We start from the raw sequence: 25,770 nt of genomic DNA on the forward strand, positions 1-25,770 counted from the left end.
CGATCGCTTCTTTTAACAATCGTTATGTTATCCATAACAATAAAAAAAACGAAATAACCCTTTTTGAATATTAAAATTCATTTTGGCACGAGACACAAAAACGAGATTAGAGTTAGTAGGTATACGTAATAAATAATGAAATGTTATTTGTTAGCATAAATACCTGTTTGTAGATTTGTCGATACGAGCTATTTATAGAATAATATGTTCGATGAAGACTTTATCATCCGTAATAGCCGCAATAAATCATTTTCTCTTTTCTTACGTAAGACTCTTTTCTGTTTTGTAACAAACTGTTACCGACCGGGGAATTATTTGTGCAGTCTTGGATCTGTGCCAAAGTGGAGATACTGATGAATGACGGTGCATACAAGCCTCTATTACCTAGTAGCTATACTTATTTTGTGACTCGCCCGGTGTCCGGCCCATTAGCTCAGTTGGTTAGAGCGTCGTGCTAATAACGCGAATGTCGCGGGTTCGATCCCCTCATGGGCCATGTTCACTTTTTATATCGGTATTATGAAGTAATACCGATATTAATAAAAAGGTTAAATAATAAGATCTTGTTATTACAAAAAATTAACATACACAAATAAACGTAAATTACAATACATTATATCGCTTGCCGACCTCTGTTAAATATTTTTTGTAATTTTTAAAATGCGGAATTGCGGAAAATTGTTTTAGTCGCTTAAAATTATTTTTAATAAATTCCACCAGAACTAGCTCGAGTTTCTTATGCATTGTGGGTTGTTGGATATAAAAAAATATTGGCCCATGAGGGGATCGAACCCGCGACATTCGCGTTATTAGCACGACGCTCTAACCAACTGAGCTAATGGGCCAGACAACCAACGCGGTTTTAAAATTATACAAAACGCGAAAATCTGGCGCTTTACTAACTTCAAATATAAAGTTTTTCTGGCCGTGCGCGTGCGTGGTATTCACGCTAATTCGTAGCTTTAGTCAACATTCTCAAAAACAATCAAACCTTCAGTTCGTTTCCCCGTAGGAGTAGGCGAGAGGACAGAACGCCACGTCACTTTGTCTTTGCATACGGACCTCTCTACATTCATACATACCTGTTTACATCTTCTCACGCACACACGCCGATCATTCCGACTTTTGACATGTCCATCTTCGAGGATAAAAAATTAACGACATAAAACCAGTACCGTGGAAATGTTGTAAGAGCCTCAAGCTAAAGAGGTTATTGACAAGACGTGTTTTCTAACTAACTAACTAACCATCACGCCATTTCCCCAGAGGGGTAGGCAGAGAGGATAGAACGCCACACCACTCTGTCCTGGCACACTTCCTTTGCTTCCTTCACATTCATACATCTTCTCATGCACGCACGTCGATTATTCCGACTTTTCACATGACCACTTTCAAGAATTTGTTGTACTTGATCATGCCATGTCTTTCTCGGCCTTCCTCGACTTCTACAACCAGACACATTCGCATCATAAATCTTTTTGGCCGTTCTTTCATCATTCATTCGCTCCACATGACCGAACCATCGCAAAAGACCTTTCTTAATTTTGTCGATAATGCTTAACTCAGCCTTGCATTCTGCTCTAATTTCGACATTAGGGCACCTATCATACATTGTTTTTCCGCACATTCGCCTGAGGGATCGCATTTCAACAGCATTCAGTCTACTTTCGTCCCTTTTTTTCCAACTCCATGCTTCGCTTCCATACATTAGGGTTGGTACCAGAACTCCATTATGAACTGCTAATTTAGCCTCTTGCGATAGACACTTATTTGCTACGACAGACTTTAAGGCACCATTAACTCTGTTACCGGCACTAACCCTCCTTTCAGCGATGCTGATAGGTGGCCAACACATGTTCTTGTTTGAACTGTCATTTTTATCACGGTACCACATCTTTTTTTTCAGTTTTTTTTTTCATTTATTATGTTTTTGGCTAGTAGAATAATACATTTTAGGCTGCCTTAGCACGGAGTAAAGGCAGGATTATATATACATATTATTTTTAAAAAAAGGAATAACCCGCCAAGCCTCTATTTTAGAGGCTTCTCATTCGGTGGGAAAGAAAGGAAGCGGAAGGAGGTTATGAAAAATACACCACAATATCCGGACCAATTGAGGAAAAATATTTCTCGGATTACTTTCTCGCAACATTGTTCTACCGCGTTGTGTCGGAGAGCCATCTGGCGCGTATCTTTTATATGGATATTGTATGGGTAGAATTGCATTGCTCTAGTGTGTTGCGGTAAGGCCCCTCGACTTGCCTTGTTTTTGAACTTTATATATAGTACAATCTAGCCGATCTCGTTTTATGTGAATATCTATGACTATTTTTGACATATTTAATTCCGCATCTGTAAGTCCATTCGATATTCTTTTCCTGTATTCCGTAATGGAATAATATAACACAGTTTAGATTTAAGATCGGCCTCATACATTAATTTCTTTGCTTATTTGTTTAGCGAGGAATTTTTACGATCGTATGAAATAGGCCCGCGACATAAACACGCGCTCGTACATCGGGTAGGTAATAACATAATCGAATGATTAGATCGGGTTGTGTATCTGAACCACACGACGAGTAGTTGTCCCGCTAATGAAATATTCACGGCGTCTCATTTTTTAGTTAATCAGTTTCCCGGAGGCGCACCTGCTCCCGCCGCCCGCAATATTAATAACCTGTTGGGCGACACCCGAGGGGTGGGTTTTCCCGCCCCCGCCCCCGCCCTCGGACGGAGTAACGCTCGGCAGATGTAATCCGCTAATTCTCGCCCCTGGCATTCCCCGGCTGAGGAGGACCGACTTTGATTATGACTATTGCATTCTAATTGGAATTATAGTATTATAGGAGATGTTTCTCCAGTGACTTGCGCCAAAAGGGAGCTTTTACCGAGTCCCGAAAACTACCGATCTACACGTATCGCGATAGAGATGGAGACTATTTAAAAAAAGGAGTTATTTCAAAGATGGTGAACCGTAATTTACATTTGTTAGGTTATTGTTACGCACATATACACCATAAACTTATTATTTTAATCATCATATTACTTATTATTTTAATTTTATTTACATTGTACATCTATAAATATACATACATACATATCGGTCATTCACCAGTTATTCCACATTCGAAAAAAACAATAACGCAAACCAGATTTGAATTTGGAAAAGGATTCAGACTCTGTCAACCGATCCTGTAAATTGAGGATGCTCGGACCTACCACAGAGAAATGCCCCCTAGCGCAAGTTATTATACTTTTTGGAATATAATAATTTACGTTAGAGGAATATCTGGTTATTATTTGTTGCTGTGTTCTTTGTTTACTACTGAACCAAAGGTAGATACAAAAAAGACTTATAATACATATTACTTATGTACGTATGTAGGTGCTTAAAATTGTTTTATATTTTAATTAGGATGTTCTGAGATTGAATCATGCTGAAGCCATAATTCTAAGAATCTTTGCATTAATTTAGAATAATCAAACGGGATATTTCGCGTTCAATCGACCTGTCTTAGACAATCTGACGACTGAACCCGAAACAACCGGCCGGCCGACACTTGTTTATACTATTACGGAGCATCCGATGCGAGGCGTTGCGGCAGAGGGACCGGAGACGGCTCTTTACACTCCACTACTACTATCTACTCACCCGTAGTATGGTTAGCGTAGCTCGCTGCGATATTCATTTCCGTAATTAATGTCAATTAAAATGTGACCAATTAAAACATAACGCGATAATTACGTAGTCCGTTCCGACAGCATCCACGCGACGGGCTACAGGCTACAGTCGGGCGAGTCGGGTCCCCGTACCTCGTCTTCTCGGACATGAGACGGCGCGGCGGAAACTGCCTCGAGCTGCGCAGCAGTTGAATAATACGTTATCTTCAATAATACGGCATATGTTATGCTTTCTTTCATACGTACCTTGGACTTGCCATATCAGACATGTACGTTACGATTTCAAATAAATGGTATCTGTCCTCAGAGTAAACATTCGCTACAGCATTCATTCGCTCGGAACAAAAGCGTTCCAAATTTTTAGTTTGGTTTTCGGCTTAGCAACAAACGTGTTCGGGTGCTTTCGGTTTGCGCTTGCAATTTTTAACCTGAGTACTTTCGGCCCGCTGTATTGCTGTAAACTGTAGCTGACTTCGGGGTTGATAATCATACGACGGTTTTTGTTCCTACGGGCGACTCTATTAGTGGCGTTTTATTACCCGATATATTTTACAAATCATAATGATACACACCATTTTTATTTATGCGACGGTATCAAACCGTCTTTCTTCTCCTTTGTTTTTATCTCTTTTTAATTATTCAATTATTTCAATAATCGATAGATTTGTTATTTGTTAAATCGATGTTGTTGATAAACAACAAAAAAATCAGGTAGTTTTTCCTCATGATTTAAGTTACATTAATAAGGAAATTAGATGGCAACCGAAAGGCAGGAGTAAAATATATTTCAAATTTGTTTTTGATATTTTTAATATTTATCGACTAAAAAAATCAATTTCGTTAAATTACGTAAAATAGTAATATCTACAGAAATAAGAAATTAATACAAACAAATTAAACTTTAAAATGTAAAATTTCTTTAAAGGAATATTTTGAAAATAATATTTTAAAGACAATAAATTGAAAAATTAATATATTTTTATCATGCAAATTTTATTGATATTAATTATAATTTAGTGTAAGTCCCTCTTCAAACGCAAGAGGTCTTTTTAAGAGAGAAACAGCATTTAAAGCAAAAACATTATATTATAGGTACTTTAATATGGATTGAAACTCGAATGCACCTCTTTGTTCATTATGTAAAAATAAATTAAGAAAATAAAAAAAATATTATTTTTCAAAATTTAAATATTGTGAGGAAAATAGTTTAAACAGTTTTTTTTCATAGTTTCCTCTAAAGAAAAAAACAACGGATTTTTTAATAAACATGTCTATTTAGCTATAAAAATAACTAACATTCATAAACTCCCCTTAAAATAAATGAATTTACCTTACGTTATTAAAAATTGTTTCACTGTATAATATATTTAATTAGTTAGGTACCTATTTTTATCGGGGTCCGGTAGGTAGGTTATTACATCCGAAAGCTAAGGGCCTCGTCATAGAAACGCGTGTTGAACATTATCGATAATGAAGTACCTAAGTCGCGGCTATAGAACATTGTGGGGCACCAAGCTTTGTCTGCAGTGGCCAGTACTGCTATACTGCTATACTGCTATAATGCTCTACTGCTACAGTGCCAACTGCCAACTGCCAACTGCCAACTGCCACCGGTACTGCCTCATGGACGGTTGCAGGATCCAGGCTCGTCATGTCACTGCGCTAATTGTGTTTGTGTACAATAATTATTAATTGGACTTAATTGGTCGTCCGTGACGCTCTGGTCTCCATTTCCATTCCGCCGCAATAATAAATTATAATATACAATCGTATATTGCCCACCAGTGATGCTGGGGATAATGTGCTGGAGAGAATCATACTGTTGATGTTGTAGACGTTTCCATCCAATTAGCATGTTAATTTCTACTCAGAATTGTTATTATAAAATTGTTCAAATTATTCTAATCATCCGCTTTCAGCACCCAATGGTGCATGGAATGCTGCATCGGAACACCCAATGCGGGGTATTTTGATCATCTGTTACATAAAGGCGACGTGATCAGCCTTACGCTTCAGGTGCCAGTCCAGAAAGAATGAAAAAATGCGCTATAAACTAACTTCAAAATCAATATTTCACTTCAACCCTCCCAGTAATTAAACCTAGAATAGTAGGCAAACGCGCCAATTACTTCATAACGAGGCGGACTTATGTCCACTCGATTTCCTTATTTAGAATTTTTATCTGAAAGCAGCCATCGAGTAGAAAACACTCGTCTAGTTCCATTTCACACACATAACTGTATTCTGCATCCGCCTGGCCACAGATAATTCACATGTACACAATTCGTAAGTTTTTAAATTGATAAAAATACCTTATTTAAATTACAAACCGAATCGTATGCAATCCAAATATACATACAGTGCACATAAATATAAATTATATTCTTCATTTATTATTAAACTATGTTCTTACCTTTTATATATTAAAAAAATATATATAAAATGTTACCCGCAGACAAGCCTCGGTTTTACGGGAACAAAAATACAATTATGTGTGTTAGTTTATTTGTTAAAATAAATAAACATAAAAAAAAAAAAAAAAAATTAAATAAATAAAGCGGAGCTTTAAATAAAAGTAACATTTGCGCTTTGCCTGAATACGCAACACCGACAAAAGAGGGTGATGTAAACACATTATAAAAGAACGCAAGAGAGATCGTTCTTTTTTCCACACCGACAGCCTCCGAAGTAACATGTGACGTTTAATCTCTAAAACTCTTGGTTGTAAAATTATTCTCGCTATTTTTAAATTCAGTAAAAATAAATCTCATGAACGTTATCTTAATCGCGAACCATTCATTTATACAAACGTGTCATTCAAAAATCATAACCTGCTTCATTCTAAATAACTGCAATGAAATAATATTGAATCGTGATAAATCTAACACTAGTAAACTAGATCATATCCCGACATATTGTAGCTAGTACAAGCGCTCAGAATGAACAAGTTACCCTGTTGTTACCCTGTTGTTACCCTGTTGTTGTAAGCTCGCCCAGAGAGTACGTTAGGGATGAAGGTCATAAAACGCTGAAATGATTAACGCGAAACCCCTTGCTCTATTACTTCTTGATAATGTAGAAGTAATAATAGGTGGCTCCATTTAGGTAGCTAGTAGCTACCCCTTATTCCGTATGTGCATTAACTACTCGCCCCCGCGCCGGGGAGGGGGCCATGTCCCCTGAGAGGATTAAGTAACGCGATTACACACTCGTCAATCCCATCAGCCGCTGCCCGCAAGGCCCAGTGGGCCGCCGGCAGGGCCCACCGGGCGCCCCCCTACACTGTATCCTCGAGCTGGACCCGCTAATATTCAACACTTCATCATATTAACATATAAAAACATTTTATAGAAGGAAATATGGAAATCTAGGCATTTACAGGACGTATGACAGGTCATTGGCTGATTTTAGTTACCACTTTACACCCTATGTAAGATTCCTTATTGTGCCTAACTTCGATCATCAATATTTCTTAAATTCTTCGATCTGTTCCCTGTAAATGCATAGACTTCTATATTGCCTTATCTAAAATGATCTCCTTCTTTGTAGTGATATGTTGATCCTAAGTTATTAATAACTCCCTAGGGGGTGAACTTCAGTATTTGTCTACAAACATTTGGGAAAACTCAAAATATTGATGACTTTGTCACATTTTCGTTGATGTACCTATAAATATTTTGAAAAACTCGCTTCCTAAATATTTTTACATATTTTTTATCAAATAAAAAAAAAATTATAATCATCATTCCTTGTACGCTTCTAAAGTAGAATGCGAGTACAGTACTGCATTGGTACACCGACTGCAGTGTATCTTAATATTTTTTGTTCAAGGACTTCAAAAAAAGTGTGAAAACTAGTACAAATGACTTTTTATAATTATTTAATTTTTAATATAAATCGTGTCGGGAATCGAACCCGAAACTTCGTGCAAGATAAGACAATCCAAACTAGGTACTCTTACTTTTTTCAGCAACTAACGGTGTACAACAGGGCACCTAATTTGGACAATAGTAAAATTATAAAGGTTTTTTTCTATACAAAGGCTATCATGTGCAACAGGACCTTGAGAGCTGAATTAGGGTTGCCCCCCGTCCCGATATATCGGGGCTGTCACCGTCATTGTGCCCTCTGTCCCGATGGAACTAATAATATCTCGATTTAAACCTACTAATTGTTGAAATTATGCGAGTACTTATTTTCGATTCCTGCTTATAACGTCGCAGGGAGAAAAGACATATCATTGATAGAGACTAGTCAAAGTAAAGTATGCCCACAAAGTACTTCTTCCGCAAGAAACACGACATAAAATGTAATCAAAATAATAATATTTATTTATATCTTTTGCCTTTTACCCAACGATAGATATTATTTTACTGTTAGAAAAAAATAAATATAAGCGTTCTTAAAATCTACCCAAACATTTCAATTTTGGTGGCTATTTTCAACGAGTTGTAAATAACTCCCTATTAGAAAATGGAAATCAAGTTGGGGTAGAGTGGGATTCGAAACTCGGACCTCTGATCCGTGAGTCCGCAACACTAGCCACGGGACCACGACGTGTCTACATTTCACATTGTTCACACAAACATAATTGCCATAAGACAATAAAAGCGCCAATGGACAGAAAACATGTTTGTGGAAATGAAAATAAGTCATTAATCTAGTTTTATATTTACAGCTATGTGTGAGCGTACTTCATTTATAGTATTTTATTTGAAACAAATTGCATATTAAGTTGGCTATATTAATGCGCATTTAAAATTTATAAAAAAAGAATTTTTCGATGCATAATTAATGAGCACTTTAGAGTGGTTCCCATTGGCGGGTTGGGTGCTCACTCCCCCACACCCTCACCGTACCTCTCCCGCCCATGGCACCGGGTGCGAGGGTGGAATATCAGATTTAGATATTCGTTTTGCTAATTTAATTCCATTATTGGATAATGACAGAGAGCAGAGATATTTCGCTATCTTTTTTGTATTCATATAGAATATATATATTTTATTCATATATATACATATATATTTTATACATTAATGATTTGTCACTGTACAATAAGGGTACAATAAACTACCAGACAAAACTAAACAAAAGACTCAGACAAACTTTTCAAAAGATGTAAAAAATATTATTTTGAACAACAGAGTATAAATGAAAAATGTATATATTATATTATGTAAAATGAATGTAATAATCCGTAAGGGTTTATAAATAAATTTTCAGATAAAAAAAATAAAAAAAATCTTGTGTTGATGGTATATTGATATAAGTACCTCAATCACTCTACAAATCATTTTTTAGATAATAAATAATATTAGAGTCCACATAAATTCATGTAAAGCGTAGGTTTTAGGTAGGTGTACGCACCGTACGTCGGCCTCGTGGTGTAATGGTCAGCGCATTTGCCTATCACGCGAAAGGTCTCGAGTTCAATTCCCGACATGGTTGATTTGAAATATTTATTTAAAAGGGTGTTTTCACACCAGAATATTTCATAGTCCCTGGACTGGTACCTGAAGCGTAAGACTGATCATATTACCTTCATGTAACAAAAGTGATCAAGATACGCTGCGATCGGTGTACCAATGCAGCGCTCTATGCACCATTGGGTGTGGAAAGGTGCTGATGCTGATGATTATTCGAATGAACTGGACCGTTCCTTTGCATAAGCATACACATAAGCAAAGATCCTTAAAGGTTTGAATAGACCGGACCTACTTCTAAAATAAGGACTGAAAATGACCGGTTTCAAGCGATGCGATTTGCGGACATTCGATATTTTTAGTTCATTCTAAATAATTACACTTATGTGTGGCGAAATTTTACACATCGATAAAAGCGATTTTCACTTACTCAATCTTGAATGATAAGAAGCAAGTAAAGCTATTAATCAAAAACTTCCCATAATAATTCTGTACATTTTAAGGCTTTAGCCTCAAAGGGTAAACAGCGGGAGTCGCCTTGAACGAAATGTTCAGGAAACAAGATTTTGTGATTGTGCGATTTCCAAAACATGGTAACTTTTGAACCAAATGATATCATTTCAATCAATGGAAAATAACGATTATATTGATACAAAAAGCAAATATGAAAATAGCGCGTCTGCGTCTACTAATATTTTTAGCAAAAAAACAAAGTGGACTTAAGATTTTAATTTTAACCTAAAAAAACATTTTTATGATATTCACAGATGAAATATTGCGGAAACTTCTGCATTTTAAAATTCAAAACGGTAAAAAGTGGACTTCCGCGTTACCTTCTAAGCCAAGGTACAGATTATAATCTATTTAATTGAACTTCGAGTCCTGTTTTGAAAATATTCCGTTATGATTCACGTTATCTTCTCTCTCTGTTTTTCTTTAATCTTCTGTTCTTTTCTAACCATATTTTATAATATAAATAGTAGCGTGAGTGGTTTAAAGTCAGTATTGTATACATCCCGATGGTCAAGTGGTAACCTCGAAACCTCTTGACGAGCACTAATAATCAATGAGTGGTTTATACAAATTTATTAATAAATCAATTAAGAATATCACACAACAAAGTAAAAATGCTTTTAAAATAAAAATATATATTTGAATAATTATTTAAAAGGTTAACGATTTTTTTTTCCATTTTTGAACTATTGACCCTTTTATATTTAGGTACTTACGTTTCTTAGTTAATTAGTTTTCTAAATAAAAATACCACACAAAATTATAAACGCAAAAACAGTACATATATCGAGACGGTATAAAATAACATTAAAACTAGCTTCAGGTGCAGTCCAGGAACTATGAAATATTCTCGTGTAAAAGCACCTTTTCGAATAAATATTTCGTGTCAACCGTGTCTGGAATCGAACCCGAGACCTCTCGCATAGTAAGCTAATGCGCTGACCACTACACTAAAGGCCGAGAAAACTGACATAGACAATGAAATTCAACAGTTTAACTGTAATTAAAGATCAATCCTAAAAAAAAACCGTAAGTGACATACATAAGTAATTCAAATTATGAAATAAGGCATTTTTATTTATTTATTGACACTTTATATACATATACAATAAATATACATATAAGGGCGGGCATATTGCCTTAAGGCAATTTCTTCCTACCTACCCAAACCGTTCAGTTTGAGAAAATTATAAATACATGGACATATTGAATCTTACAATTTTATACAAAAATTAAAAGCAAAGATTAACAAAAATAAATATATGTATAAAAAAAAAATAACACTTTACTATGAAGAGAGGAGAGGGGATGGGAAGGAAAGAAGAAGGATAAAGGAACAATTCAAATATTTAGATAGTGACATTTCAATCTCGACTTAAATGTAAATAAAGAAGGGGCGTCTCTAACATTAGTTATATTTATGCAGCTGTAACTTTCCAATGCCAATTGTTTAAAGTTATGGATCTAACTAGTAGAATAATTGATCAGTTGACATGAATCTGTAAATATTTGCTTTATTTAATTTTCGTTTTTGTTTTTTAACTCGGAGAAGTCGCAGTAGTTCCGGAGCAAGTTGAGTAGCGGAAAAAAACAAAGAGCAAATTTACGCAACTGATCAAACTGTGAGTGGAAGATTTCTTTAAAGTCGTGTCTGAATATTTGCAATGATGTGTCTGAATGTTTTCCTTTCAAAATATCGCTCGACTACAGTGTGTCGGTACGCTGAGCCAGCTGAGGGTCTCGGCCCTCGGAACTCGGCACATCGGCATCGTGGAGAAGTCAGCGTGGGCCTTAGACTAAACAGTTTGAAGATCCCCGGTTCGGAGTCCAGTGATACGTCGAGACCTATCTGTAGCAGATAGCGGGACGGGGTGCCCGAACGTTTTCCATTTCCGCTCGGAGCGGGTACAATTGTGTAAATATTTAACCGCGGATTAGGAACGCAAATTTAATGGAAAAGTGAAAATCTCACAAGCCCCCTCCCCCTTAAACATAAAAAAGATTGGAAACGTTAAATAATAACATTTTAATTTGCAGGAAGGCCGCTACCGCCACCGCCATCGCCGGCGCCATTACCGCCGGTGTCGGTTTATTAATTAGCTATGGACCAGGAACACAATACAGAATAATTACATTTAATTCCACTAAGCACCTGCCAACAATACTCGGGATAAACGTTTTACTTAATTAAGTATACGTGGCTTTTATACTTTGTATGATTAGTTGAGCTGTCTACTTTTGTTCCCGGTTAATTTAAATCCCTCAAAATCGTTGGTGTTGGTATTTATGCACCAAAACTGAAATATAAATTTAAGAATCATTTAAATTGATTAGAACGATTTTAATATTTTTTGTAGTTTGAAAACGAAAGTAAAAAATGAAAATTCATTCAGAAAAACTCGCGACTGTGACGCCCATAATCCTGATCTATGATCACAAATTATTTTACGCTCAGTGAGAACAGTCATTGCAGCTGAAATCAGACTGTTGAAGAGTAGAATGTTGCTTAGTAATAAAGTTAGAACGTTTTTCCCGGCACTCACAATTAGAATTATTGTTACGCGGAGTGCGCTAGGAAATAAGAAGGACGAGTAGGTAGATATATGAAATATTTATAAATATTTTATAAATTAATTTGAAAATAAAACTTTATTATTAGTGTAACACAAATTTGTTTTTACAAGAGCACTACTACAGTTAAGGTAGAGCACTCCGTCTATTAAAGAGCGATATAAAACTCCTATAATAGTTTATGATGAAGTGTTACGAAGATAATGCCGATTCCATTAATAATATAAATATTCGGTTGAGAGTTGGTCCGAACACAGCTATAGGAACATACTTGACAGCAAAACACTGGATGACGAAGATAAAAATTCGCATAACTAAAAAACATCTAAAAAATTAAAAAAATCTAAATAACTATCGCGTGGGTACCCACGTTTTAAAAAATAAACACAACAATCTAGCAAGAGGACTAAAATTAGTTTATTTAAGTGTTTTAATATAAAAAATTATAAGTAGGCACTTACCTTGTCACGCTTTGGACCGGGAGTCTGGAGAATTTAAGAGAAGTCGCTAAGGAGGTCCTCCATGATCCCTGTCACAAAGTATCCCCACAAACCAACTCAGTATTTCACAATTTACTCCATAAAAATATATTTCAATTGACAGCACTCACAGATTTTCCACGGGTGATCTGACGAAAATTAAATGAAAGATGTCCGAATGGTATATAACAAAGTTTTTACTAGATAAAAGGTAAAGGATTTATAAATATATATGGATAACTAAAATCTGAAGTCCTATTTTAAAATCTACATTAAACGCTCGGTTTATACTTTTACAACTAGAAAATTATGAATCCAACTAGGTAAATTTAACAAGAATAAAATCTTCTCATTGTTTCAGTCATCTGCTTGAGGAAAGCGACGATGAATTCCATCCAATGGTCATCTTCTTCATAAATTTTCCCCCATTGATTATTCCAACTGCCGAAGATTCCTTATGAAGGGGGTATTTTCTACTTTGCAACTACCTCTCGTTTTATACTTCAATAAATGTAAAATATGTTTTTATGACGGGATAATCTTCGATACAATATAAATATGTAGTGGATTCTTCATTCGAAAGCTTGAATATTGCATCTTATTTTCAAGATGCAATAGAAAAATAGATTCTAAACTTATTTAAGTATGAACATGACATTATAATTAGGGTTATGAAGGTGGGGCCCCATCAAAATTTAATCAGATCGGTACCTCGTTTAGTTCAACATTGGTTAAATCAAATATGGGGTTTTAACTTACGATTCGACCCCGGTCCTGCTGGTTTAAGGTGTCATCTTATTTTCTGTGTGGTCACCTAATCGAACTTAAATCGAATACCGCGAAATCGTCCAATTTTGCCCGCTTTTTAAAAATTATGTTGATTTTCTCATAAAAAATGTAAACTATGCTTTATTTTTGAATTTCTAAGAATGGCCTAGAAACGGGTTATAATTGTAATTTCAGTCATATTTAAATGCGATTCCAAGCAATTTGAAATTTTGATAGCGGGCAAAATTACCTTCATGTTCGTCCATGTTTGCCCGCAACAATTATTTGTTGAATTGTAGCTCATATGGCGTTCTCGTCTAAGAATTACTTTATTGAATTATTAATTCAAGGGCAAATTTGTCGTTTGAACATATTTTCAATGGCTAATTAATAAAATATTCGTCTGAAAACAAGTGGGCAAATATACCCGCCGAACTCTATTTGTTTTCACGCAAGCAACTTATAGGGCTTAGGGTTGTCAAGATCTGTTTGATAACTTAAGAAAAAGTATTAAATCTTATTTATTTATTGAAATGTTTTATTTAGGTACACATACCAATAATCCTAGTCTTAATAACTTAATTGACAATTTTTAATATAAGGTAGATACACACGTTTTTTGAAATGGCAAATATACCTATGTGAGAAATAATAACTGTTTTAGAAATAAAGTAAATGAACAACTAAGAAGGTTAAAACCAGACGACATCAATTAAAAAATATAATATAAATTATTTCGGAATCTAAGTCCATAGCTACGAAAGTGAAAAAATATCGTTTGAGGGGGAATAATAACTGGTTAACTCCTAAAATGATCTTATATAGAAACAAATTGTATACTATACAAGAAATGAGAAATGCTTCAGAAACTATTAAAAAGCAATATACGTGAGAAAATAAGTTTAATAAAATCAAAAAGTTACTAGTGAGACCTGAATTAGGTTTATTTAGATAAGTGTGAAACTGTGAGGGTGAAGTTGTTTGGGAAAAATCTTAAAACCCACTTGTTCTCTAAATCATTTGAATAAATCCGAAGCGAAGTTTTACTTAAATTACAAATTCAAGAAGTTAAAATCAAATTTATTTATTTATAAAAATCACTCAGTTAAGATTTAAGTATTATATTATGAAAATGGCGCTTTATAAGTTATCCATAATAATAATAAAAAGGCGTATTAGGATATTTATTGTACAGCGCGCTTGAGGTGATTTTCACAAAAATGGCGCTACATAAATTATCCACAATAATAACAATACTTTTGAAAATCTGAAATACCTAATATGTGCAAAACCATCATAGTAGACAGAACGTTCCTATATTGATTTATTATTTGTGTGAAATATTTTTTATCTCTCATAGAAAACATTTTTGTTATTTTCTTAGGTTAACCTTTTCATTTATTTATTTCTTATTTTATTTACATTTTTAAGATCTAGGTTCTTTAAATTTTCTTATAATTTTTATTTTTACTTGAGATGTGAATTAAAATTTCTGATTTACTTTGTTTTATTTTTTAACCTTGTTTTGATTACATTTATGAGCACACACTATTTATACATGTGTTTATATTTTTTTCCCATGTTTAAAATATATCCAAGTAAATGGTTATTCTTTAATTTTAATTGTATTATTTTACTCTATTTTATTACTTTTCAAAAAAATATTTCTTTAAACCATTTTTATCTGGTTTTGTTGAGTTTTTTTTCTTTTCAATAATATTTTTCAAAGTATAAAAAACAAAATAATATACGTTCATTATTTTATACGTATACAGTATTATGTCTGTACCCTTTTATTTGAGTATTAATTAAAACTAATGTCTGATCACCCGATGACTATTATTGAATAGTTTATCTGGACAAAATATAATTAATTATTTTGTTTTCTTTATAATGTATTAATATTATAATCATGCGTATATTCAAATAAAGACTCTATGAATGAAAATGAAAAAAAAAATTAACTAATTATGAAAATAAGAAAGTGACAACCCTAAAACATTTTTTCGTTTGGGCAAAATTGACAACCCAGAGGCTCAACTTATGCGGGTTTATTTGCCCATCGTTATAGTTCTTGCTTTAAGCTACTGGCAGTACATTATATAAACAGAAAATGATCTGAAAACCTTTGTCAGTATCATGCAACAAGAAAAACTTACCTTTGTCTTTGCCATCGAGCAGCACATAAAAAAACACAGAGTCGTAATTGGCTCGCAACAAATTACACGCGCACTTTGGCAGGTTCTGACAAGCCACTGAGTAAAGGTAGTGACTAAAACTTCTGAGTGTAGTTTGTGACAAATCTACTTTCCTTCTTAATGTACCAAATTTACCGAAATCAAACGGAAACATATATTTTTAAAGGTTGAGCATAGATTAGACTCTTTGGGCAAAATATCCATCAAGTGCAAAATTTGACGGTTTCGTGTTATGCTTCCTTGTCAACGCCATTGTGACAAAAGAGAGACGCGTTCCAGTGGCGACCCGTTTTATCGACTCTACGCGGGTTGTCACATTTCAAAGTAAATCATTGGAATATTTTATTATTATTTCTTAGGACATGTTACCCATTTAGTCGGTAACGTGACAACCTAAATAACAATTTATGCACGTCTAAAAAAACAATATAATTAAATGTATTCCAAGTGATTTGTTGCAACAGAGAGGGAAAACATTTTTGAGAAGGGAATATGGGAGTCTAGGCATTTACAAGGCTTATGACCTGTCATTGGCTGGTTTAAGTGGCCACTTCATACACTGCGTAACATTCAAACAAATTTAAATACGAACAACATCCTAGGGAGAAAATCCAGCCAGTCTGCAAGCAATTAGGACATACTCAAAATATTGCTGTATTCCAAGTGAGGAATAATTTACAAACGGATCAAAATATTATGGTCGTACGAGAAATACCCGATTTAAATGAGTGTTATTATTTTTTAACAGATCTAAACACTAAGTTTAGTACTTTACCGGTCGTTCTAGTAAAAATATATCGATAACTTAAACATTGATTCGTCAAATATGTTGAATTGATCATAATATTGTGTTTAGTATGACGCGGGGTATTATCGTATATTTCTCCTCGTGGCGCGCTCACTAATAACAGGGCAGGCCGCGTCGTGGTACTGACACCCTGCAGATTCTAGCGTGTAGCGTTGTTCTCCGCGCGTACCTTATAGTTTATAGTAGGTGCACCGGACCTCCGCACTCGCCCGTCGCCGTCGCCGTCGCCGTCGCCGTCGTACGACGCGGGTCGTGAGTCGTGATCCGACATCTCATTGTTTACACATACACCGCGTAGATAGTGACAACATTCCGAATCAAATCACCGGGTAGTGCCGGTGCCTGGTGCCCGGTGCCTGGTGCCTGAAATTGCGTTACTTCCAAGAATGACAATGTACTCGTACTTAGGTCCCCTACCTAATAATTAAGCGTAATAATAATTATTACTACAGAAAACGAATACGCACGAGTGTACGAGTATGTGTATTGTAAGGTTCATAATGAAGAGCTTCAGCGCGACGGGAAATTGGATACGAAAAATGTTTTCTTGCGCGGTAAAAATTCGAGCATCAAGTTGTACGCCAAAGTTTCTTGAAAATTTACGAAAAAAAATATAAAACAAAACGCACTACTTTGAACGACATCACCGGTTCATATGAACCGACCGATGATATGAGAGCTATGAAGGATATCCGGTTTGCTTATCGCGAACGAATCGATCGGAAGAACTGACAGTGAAGAACCTCTGACGTCACACGCGGAGTTATTTCAGCAATACAAAACTTTAAAAAATCTTAGCGCTGATGATACGATATATAAAAATAAAAATTTTGGCCTAGTTTATAAAAGTCTAATAATGAAAAAGTAAAAATAACACTGAACTTCCTCATTAACTATAGGCATGGTATCATTCCGTTTATCCGAATTCCAGCCATCCGGATTGCCAAATATTCGAACCGTTTTCATAACTCGGAAACGAGTTTCATCGTCGAAGCGATTAACTTCGTGGACATGTTTAAGCGAGTGTTTGATGTGATTCCAAACAACTTTTTGCGGATGATGCACTAGTTTACATATTAGGAGATAATTATGATACAGTGATAAATAATATTAATTATGATTTAGGAAATATATCAAAATGGTTAAAAGTGAATAAATGAAAATTAAATATATCTCAAACAAAATATATGAATATTGGGAAAAAAATAATACCCCAGGGTTTCAATATTAATATTGATAATTTGAATAAAAATTCTGTGAACGAAATAAAGTATCTCGGGGCCTACCTGGACAGATATTTGAATTTCAAAACACATTCTCAATATGTAACAAATTTTTTTCATCAATGGGAAGATTACGAAATGTTATAGATATACAAAGTAGTATTCTTATATATAAAACAATACTATGTCCACACATAAATTACTACTCTTCCATTCTTTTTTTATGTAATGAAGGAAAAATTAAAAATATGCAAATTCTTCAAAATTAGGCCATGAGGATTGTACTCGAAAGAAATATCTATTCTAATGTAGAAAGAATGCACAAAGAAATCGGCTCGCTCACTAAAAAGCAACAAATTAAATTTAATGTAGCAACTTTTATGCATAAAATAATTAAGGGGATGAATAAAATAAAAACAATAATAAAATAATAAAATAAGTCACAATATCATACATATGAAACAAGGGGTAAAAAAAAGATAAGATTACCAATGAGGAGAAAAACAGAATCTCAAACCTCATTGTACAAGAGATTGAAGCTGTACTATGAGTTACCTGAAGAAATAAAGGAAATAGAAAAAATCGAAATATTAAAAAATTTACTGAGAAATTTTAATAAAAAAAATTGTAATATTATTAAAAGTTTATATTGGTTCCTAAGATGTTATGGACTTACTTAATAAACCATAAATGAATAAAATAAATAAAAGTCATTTCAAAACCGATAAAAATGTGATCTCAGAGTAAATAAGCGTTTATTTTTCAATCGAAATTTAATTTGGTCAATCCATTTATTCGGTAATCCGGATAATTAAAGTATAAATCAATTAAAAAATAACATGTAATTTGAAATGCTAGCAATTTACTTCACTAAAACACCCGAAAGGTTTACAAAATTGGCATCGAACGAGTGCCACATGTTTTCATAAATTTTTAACATTTGACTAAAAACTATCAGAATTATATTGTACAATAAATAAATACGTTATAGGTAGGTACTCGTAATCATGTTTAAAGATCGCATAATGTATCGATATCTCAGATGTGACTCGCCTAGCTGATCCTCATTTATTAACAACTTATAGAAATTAACATAAATAATAACGGGACAAATAATACACGCGACGCGGTGAGACATAATGTCAAGAACAAGTCTGGGGAGATCGGGGAAACATACGGGAAGTACATAGGTATGCACCTGCCCCGTGCCCCGTGCCCCGTGCCTCGTGCCTCGTGCCCCGTGACTCGTGACATCGCGTCAACGTGATTGGGATTCATCACTCGATAATAAAAAGCAAATTGGCGCAATCTTCTCCGCGGAGTGCGATCCCTCTCGCCTGTAATTATCGGATACTGCCGAGCTATTGTGTCGCCGCATTCCTCTACCCACCGACACGCCGCGCCGCGCCGGCGGTGCCGCGGCACTCGGCGCGGGGTGCGGGTGCGAGCGCAGCGCGGATGGCATTTTATTAAGGAAATCAGGAGCTCAATCACAGATAACTATCGACATGCTAAAAAACGTGCTAAGTATTTGAGCGATCACCACGAACAATCATGAACACGCTGAAGTTAAAGCGGTCGCGTTGCAAAACGCCATAGATAAGTTCCGTATCCGTAGTCCGTGGTCAAACGTCAAATCAAAAAAGTCAACACGCGTGTAATCTCGTGCCGGTTTGTTATTTCGTTTTCAAGTTACAAACAATTACTATGGCGACTGCTTTTCTTAACATTTGGCTTGCCGACCGCCGGCTAAATGCAATACGGCACTCGAGAAAGAAGGCGTGTGCGAGATTCAACCAATCCTCTTGAACTGACCGAAGTTGAATTTCGTTTTGCAACGCGACCGCTTTAACTTCAGCGTGTTCATGATTGTTCGTGGTGATTGCTCAAATACTTAGCACGTTTTTTAGCATGTCGATAGCCATCTGTGATTGAGCTCCAGGTCGTGAATAAAGCGGACATGGATAGCGTGAAATTATGGAAACAATATTAAAAGTAACTTCCGAGTTTCCGCAAGAAGCGGAAGCCGATCTGAATGAATCCCCGGCGTATCGTATTCGATTTGAGAATTTTCCATTAAAAGTTAGTAACGAGAGTTAGTACACTAAACGTGTACATCAGTGTTCGAAGTGTATACTAACTCGTTTAGCTGTCACAAAATAATAGCAAAAACAGTGATATTTACTACGTTTTTCATTATAAACTAAACTTTAACTTAACAATAACTACCAGCGTGAACAGAAGAATAATAAATTAAATTCAGATTTCTAACGAACAATTGTTAAACCTATTTTGAAAATTTTATTAATTACAATACTCAACCAATATTCTTAGATCGTTGTAAACTTCTTGTGTGTTCGTGATTGGTTGGTGATAGTCTTGTGTTCGCCAACAACCAATCCGCTTCATTTTACTGAGGAATTGGACTTTGCACCCACCATATACCCGTGCAACGCTAGGTGCGTAGATACTCACTACGCACTACATACTTCATACGGCAGGAGCGACAAATTCAGGGCTGCTCAACCTATTGTGTATTCATATAGTTTTTAATATTCAGTACTCACGCCGCGCCGCTTACTAACACTACTGGTGTTATCTCTTTCACACTGACCCTTTGGTGCTAACTAAACTATCCGGGATACTATGGATACAAACTGCAGCGTATGCATTAAGCCGCTTCGAAGCAGTGAGCATCTCAAGTGCTCAAAGTGCACAAAAACATTTCATTTCTCTTGCATGAAAATTTCGGAGAATAGTTTCAAAAAAATGTCAACTGATCGAAAAGCTAACTGGAAATGCGACCAATGCAAAGATTCGGCACAAAATACAGTGAATAACGATTTTTCAAATGACCTGGAATCTTCTCAATTAACGTTGTTAAAGGAAATGAAAAAATTAACCTTCCAACTTCATACTACTAATCTGCGGTTAGATGCGTTTGAACAAACCATTGCATTTAATTGCAAAACAATAGAGGAACTTTCCTCAAAGATCATAGACTTTGAGACCAAATTGAAAAAAATTGATTCCCTGGAAACAGAAGTGGAAAATTTAAAAATAAATCTCATGCATCTAGAAAGGGACAGCTTAGAGAGGGAACAACAGCTGCAATATGAAAACATTGAGATAAGCGGGTTACCGGAATCCGGCAATGAAATACTTTCTGACCTCGTCAGTAAGATCGGAGCGGCATCCGGATGTACAATAAAAAAAGAAGATATTATTAATGCCCATCGCGTGACTCGTAGACCTGTAGAAAAACGGAATATATCGAAATCTTTCCCCAGAAACATTATCGTGAAACTCGTGTCGAGAACTAAAAAAGACGAGCTACTTGGAGCCATCAGGAAGAAGAAGGGTGTATCGCTGGAAGAAATCGGACTGTCGGGTGCAGAGAAGTTTTATGTTAACGATCACCTAACAAGGAAAAGTAAATCACTTCTGAGGTCCGCTAAAGAAATTAAAATTAAATATAAATTCAATTTTTTGTGGGTGAAAAACTCAAAAATTTACTTACGAAAAAACGAGACTTCAGAAGCGATTTACGTTTACTCCACAACAGTGTTAAAAAACCTCACCGAAAGGTTGTAATTATTTTTAACTTTCTCAAATTTACTTATAAACTTATTGGCGTTTTAGCCGGCGCTTGTGTCACCGATTGTAACTCACTGTCATTTGATACTCAAATACACATTATTATACACTACACTACCAATTTCTTTTTCTACTGTAACATAAAACACTCTTCCAACTTGAATATGTTTATGGCTGAGGTTTTTATTTTCTTTATTTTCTTTATTCTTTGTCGATTTATAAATTCGATCTCATTTTTTCTAACGGGCATAATATTACCTGTCTTAGTTATTTTTTATTTTCTTTTAATAAGTATACATCGCCTATATTATAGTACTTTATTACAGTATTACATGCTCATATGTTTTAGTCATAAGGAATTTTACTTACCAATATTTTTATCGTCAACTGATTCCACTTATATCATTGATTTTCATTATTTTACAGAATTTAGATACACATATGTTATACGTTCTAATATTATATGTGTGTTTGAATCTGAGTTAAATACTTCTCATTCGAATTTCAATATTTTAATACTGCTCATTTTCGTATTTTTACTTCAGACATTGTTTATCTTATTGTATCCAAATATTACTTATGCCTGAGTTACTTACAGTCTACTACCAAAACGCTAGGGGACTCAGATCTAAAACGCATGAGTTCCTATCCAATGTTCTAATCAACAACTTTGATTTTATTTTAATAACAGAAACTTGGTTAGTCGAAGGAATAGCCGACGAAGAGCTATTTGACTCCCGTTACCATGTATATAGAACTGATCGTGACATTAATAATAAACAAGGTAAAAAAAAAGGAGGTGGAGCATTAATTGGGATCCTTAAAAATCTCAATGTTCAATCACACTCATCCTGGAATTCGGATGCAGAGGATGTATGGATTTCTATAAACTTAAAAAAACTCAACCAATCTAACTTTCGACTAAACTTGTGTTGTGTTTACTTACCGGGTACTGGCCCCAAACTAACTGCGTCTGAAAGACTTGCAATATTCTCAAGCCACACAAACCAAATCTGCGAACTTACCTCTAAATTCCAAAACGATTTATTCCTAATAGTCGGTGACTATAATGTACCTCATATCCAATGGAATATAATTACTGATGGCCCATGTCATACCGACGACTCTTTCAGTCAACCACTCGCGCGTAATGATCTATGCGCAAGAGCGTTGACTGATTGTCTATCCTTCTCTAACCTCAAACAGTTTCATGATATCAAGAACTCACACGGAAACATACTCGATCTCGTCATTAGTAACTTTCCTGTCTCAATTGAAACATCGGATTTTCCTCTCGTTCCCGAAGACGCTTATCATAGCGCCATCCTTATAAACATCGAGTTTCCAAACCTAATCAAACCAAAACCAATAAAAAAAATTGTAAAACTTTACCACAAAGCAGACTATCAAGCTATCAATCAGTCTCTTAAAGATTCTGATTGGTCACTAGTTATAAATGCCCCAAATGTTAACGCAGCTGTCGATAATTTTTACCAAATCATTGAGGATGTCATAGAAAATTATATCCCAACAAAAGAAATATTAACAGGAAAATTTCCTGATTGGTATTCTCCCGCCTTAAAAAACGTCACAAAAGAAAAGCTTAAGTTTCATAGAAAATGGAAGCTTTCCCGTAACCCATTAGATTATCAATCATTTTCTCTGTTACGAAATAGGCAGAAAAAAATATCAAAGTCAGATTATAACAAATATATTGATTCAATTGAACTCGGTATCCAAATGGATATTAAAAAATTCTGGTCCTACGTGAAATCAAAAAGAAAAACCCCAACAATTCCCGATCACATGACATATAATTCTATAACAGCACAAGATAACACTGGGGTAGCGAATCTTTTCTCGGACTATTTCGGATCGGTATTTTCAAATCCAACGGCAACACATTTTCGTAACAATTTTATTGATTCTGCATCTATTGAAATCTCTACAATCAATATTAACAAAAGTAACACGCTTAAATATCTACTAAGCATAGACCCAAAAAAGGGACCTGGTATAGATTGTCTGCCGGGTATTTTCATACGTAACTGTGCTCATAATTTGACTCCACCCGTTTGTGCAATATTTAAAAAATCTATAAAACAAAGTTGTTTCCCAGATAGGTGGAAGACAGCCTTTATTTCTCCAATCTTTAAGAGTGGAGATAAACACGACGTCACTAACTATCGACCGATAGCTAAATTGCCAATATTAAGCAAAGTTCTAGAAAGGATCGTCTACGACCAATTATACTCAGTTACAAGTTCACTAATTGTCCCTTACCAGCACGGTTTTGTTCGTTGTAGATCAACAACATCAAATCTTGCAGTATTTACTGACTTCCTGCATAAAAATATGGATAAAAGACAGCAAATCGACACAATTTACACTGATTATTCAAAAGCATTTGACCGCGTTAATCATAACATCCTGATCAATAAACTTTCTTCGTTGGGAATACACGGTGACTTGAAAAGATGGATAAAATCTTACATAAGTAACCGCAACCAAATTACTATTGTAAATGGTGTTAAGTCTAACCCTGTCGAGGTAATTTCAGGAGTGCCACAAGGATCCCATCTGGGCCCTTTACTGTTTATTTATTATATCAATGATATTTCCAAATGCTTTCTTCACTGTAAATTTAGTGTATATGCCGATGATATGAAAATATACTGTTCTATTAATTCTATCTCTGATTGTGATGCCATGCAAAACGATTTAAACCGGTTTTCAACTTACTGCCAAGAGAACGACCTAGCTTTAAACGTTTCGAAATGCCATAAAATGACATTTACTAGAAACAAAAAAACAATAACTTTTCCCTATAATTTTAACAATATTAATATCCAAAAAAAAAACAGCTGCAGGGATTTGGGAGTAATTTTGGACACAAAACTTAATTTTAATACTCATATAGAGGCTATTCTATCTAAATCATATAAAATGTTAGGCTTCCTAATGAGAGTTTGTAAACCATTCAAAAATCCAAGCACGACCTTGGTACTATACACCTCATTAGTCAGAAGTCACTTAGAATACGCTTCCTGCATTTGGAATCCCCAATACAACATTTATATAAATTTAATAGACAAAGTACAAAATAAATTTCATAAGTACATCCAATGTAAATTCCCTAATGTCAGTAATTTAAAGTTACCTTGTCTTCATAAACGGCGTATGATTGCGGATCAATTATTTATTTATAATTTGCTAAATAATCGGATTGATTGTGCCGATTTGCTGTCTGAAATAAACTTTAATACTCCTATTCGTCGCACTCGACATACTGTATTACTGAGCTACAACAAATGTAACACCAGAGCAGCTCAAAATTCGCTCTTAGGAAGAGCAGTTTGTAATTTTTCTAAAATTGAGAAGATGTACAATTTAGACATCTTTAACGACTCAGCTCTCTGCTACAAACGGAAACTGAGTCTTATAGACTTTAATGTTTAGTATCACTAATATTATTATTGTTATTATTGGAGCACATAAGGGAATTTGCTTATGTGTGCCCTACTTCAAAGTTTAAAGTTACACAAATTCTTCTTACATCTTGTTGTATTGTTAGATAGTTATTTCATATATTGTGTTGTGTACGTAATTGGTGCTGTGTTAGGTTTAGTTTTTGTTTGTAATATTGTCTAGATTTATATTAACATAGCACTGTGTGCACAACATTAAATTTAAACAAATAAACAAATAAACAAATAAACGAGATAAATTCGTTTCGTGTTTGGACGCGAACTGCGGATACACTTTACTCTTTCGTCGCCCGATTCGATAAGCCGACATTAAACAATCGAGATATCGAGTTAAGATCGTCCGGGATGCGAAAGTTGACGAAGTTAGGAAAGTAAGCCAATAATAGCGTGCTCGGGAACGGATCTCATTAAGTATTTAGTTCCGTAACGCTGTTATCGGAGATCAAAGGGTGTGTCCATTAGGAGGGAATCCAGTCAGTCGGCGTCCCCCGGGGCCGGCCGCCGCCGCATCCGCACCCAGTAACGCGCTCTCCTGTTGCAGATACCTCGTACTCCTACCACCCCGCCATCCACGATGACACCTTCGTGCGCAGGAAGCAGCGCCGGAACCGGACGACCTTCACGCTGCAGCAGGTACGTGGGTCGCCCGCCGCAGGTAGTAGTCCGCCCTCCGCCCCCCGCTCCCCGCTAATCCTGGCTTGTCTGATCCCCAGCTGGAGGAGCTGGAGACGGCCTTCGCCCAGACGCACTACCCCGACGTCTTCACCAGGGAGGACCTCGCCATGAAGATCAATCTGACGGAAGCCAGAGTCCAGGTGAGATGAATGCTTTCTTCGAATACAAAATGTAACGAGAAATTTGCGAACTCGAAACTCTCGCACCAGATTTCCAGGGCGCATCAGACAAATTTCCCATTGTAAATAATTTGATTTCAAAGTTTGTAATTAGGTTTGATCATCGTCCATTGTCTGGGGATTGCGGCAGTTCACTCGGCTCAGTTCAGTAGGTGCAGGGGCAGGGG

At 35.4% G+C, this 25,770-nt stretch overlaps 1 protein-coding gene and 2 non-coding genes across 3 annotated transcripts in view; 2 read left to right on the forward strand and 1 right to left on the reverse strand.

Annotated features, from left to right (window-relative positions):
• The window catches only part of Drgx (Dorsal root ganglia homeobox), a 153,173-nt gene that overhangs the window by 50,302 nt on the left and 77,101 nt on the right, over positions 1-25,770 (forward strand). Inside the window, exons 3-4 of the mRNA XM_088230899.1 lie at positions 25,291-25,382; positions 25,463-25,564. Of these exons, the coding sequence (XP_088087025.1) occupies positions 25,291-25,382; positions 25,463-25,564 (194 nt within the window). The remainder of the gene's footprint in view (positions 1-25,290; positions 25,383-25,462; positions 25,565-25,770) is intronic.
• TRNAI-AAU (transfer RNA isoleucine (anticodon AAU)) lies at positions 423-496 on the forward strand. Its single transcript has one exon. It is a non-coding gene; the product is annotated as a tRNA-Ile (tRNA).
• On the reverse strand, positions 772-845 carry TRNAI-AAU (transfer RNA isoleucine (anticodon AAU)). Its single transcript has one exon. It is a non-coding gene; the product is annotated as a tRNA-Ile (tRNA).

Source organism: Micrasema longulum, unplaced genomic scaffold (assembly GCF_059751315.1).
Source record: "Micrasema longulum isolate JH-2025_06_02 unplaced genomic scaffold, ASM5975131v1 h1tg000826l, whole genome shotgun sequence".
Taxonomy (NCBI): Eukaryota; Metazoa; Arthropoda; class Insecta; order Trichoptera; family Brachycentridae; genus Micrasema; species Micrasema longulum.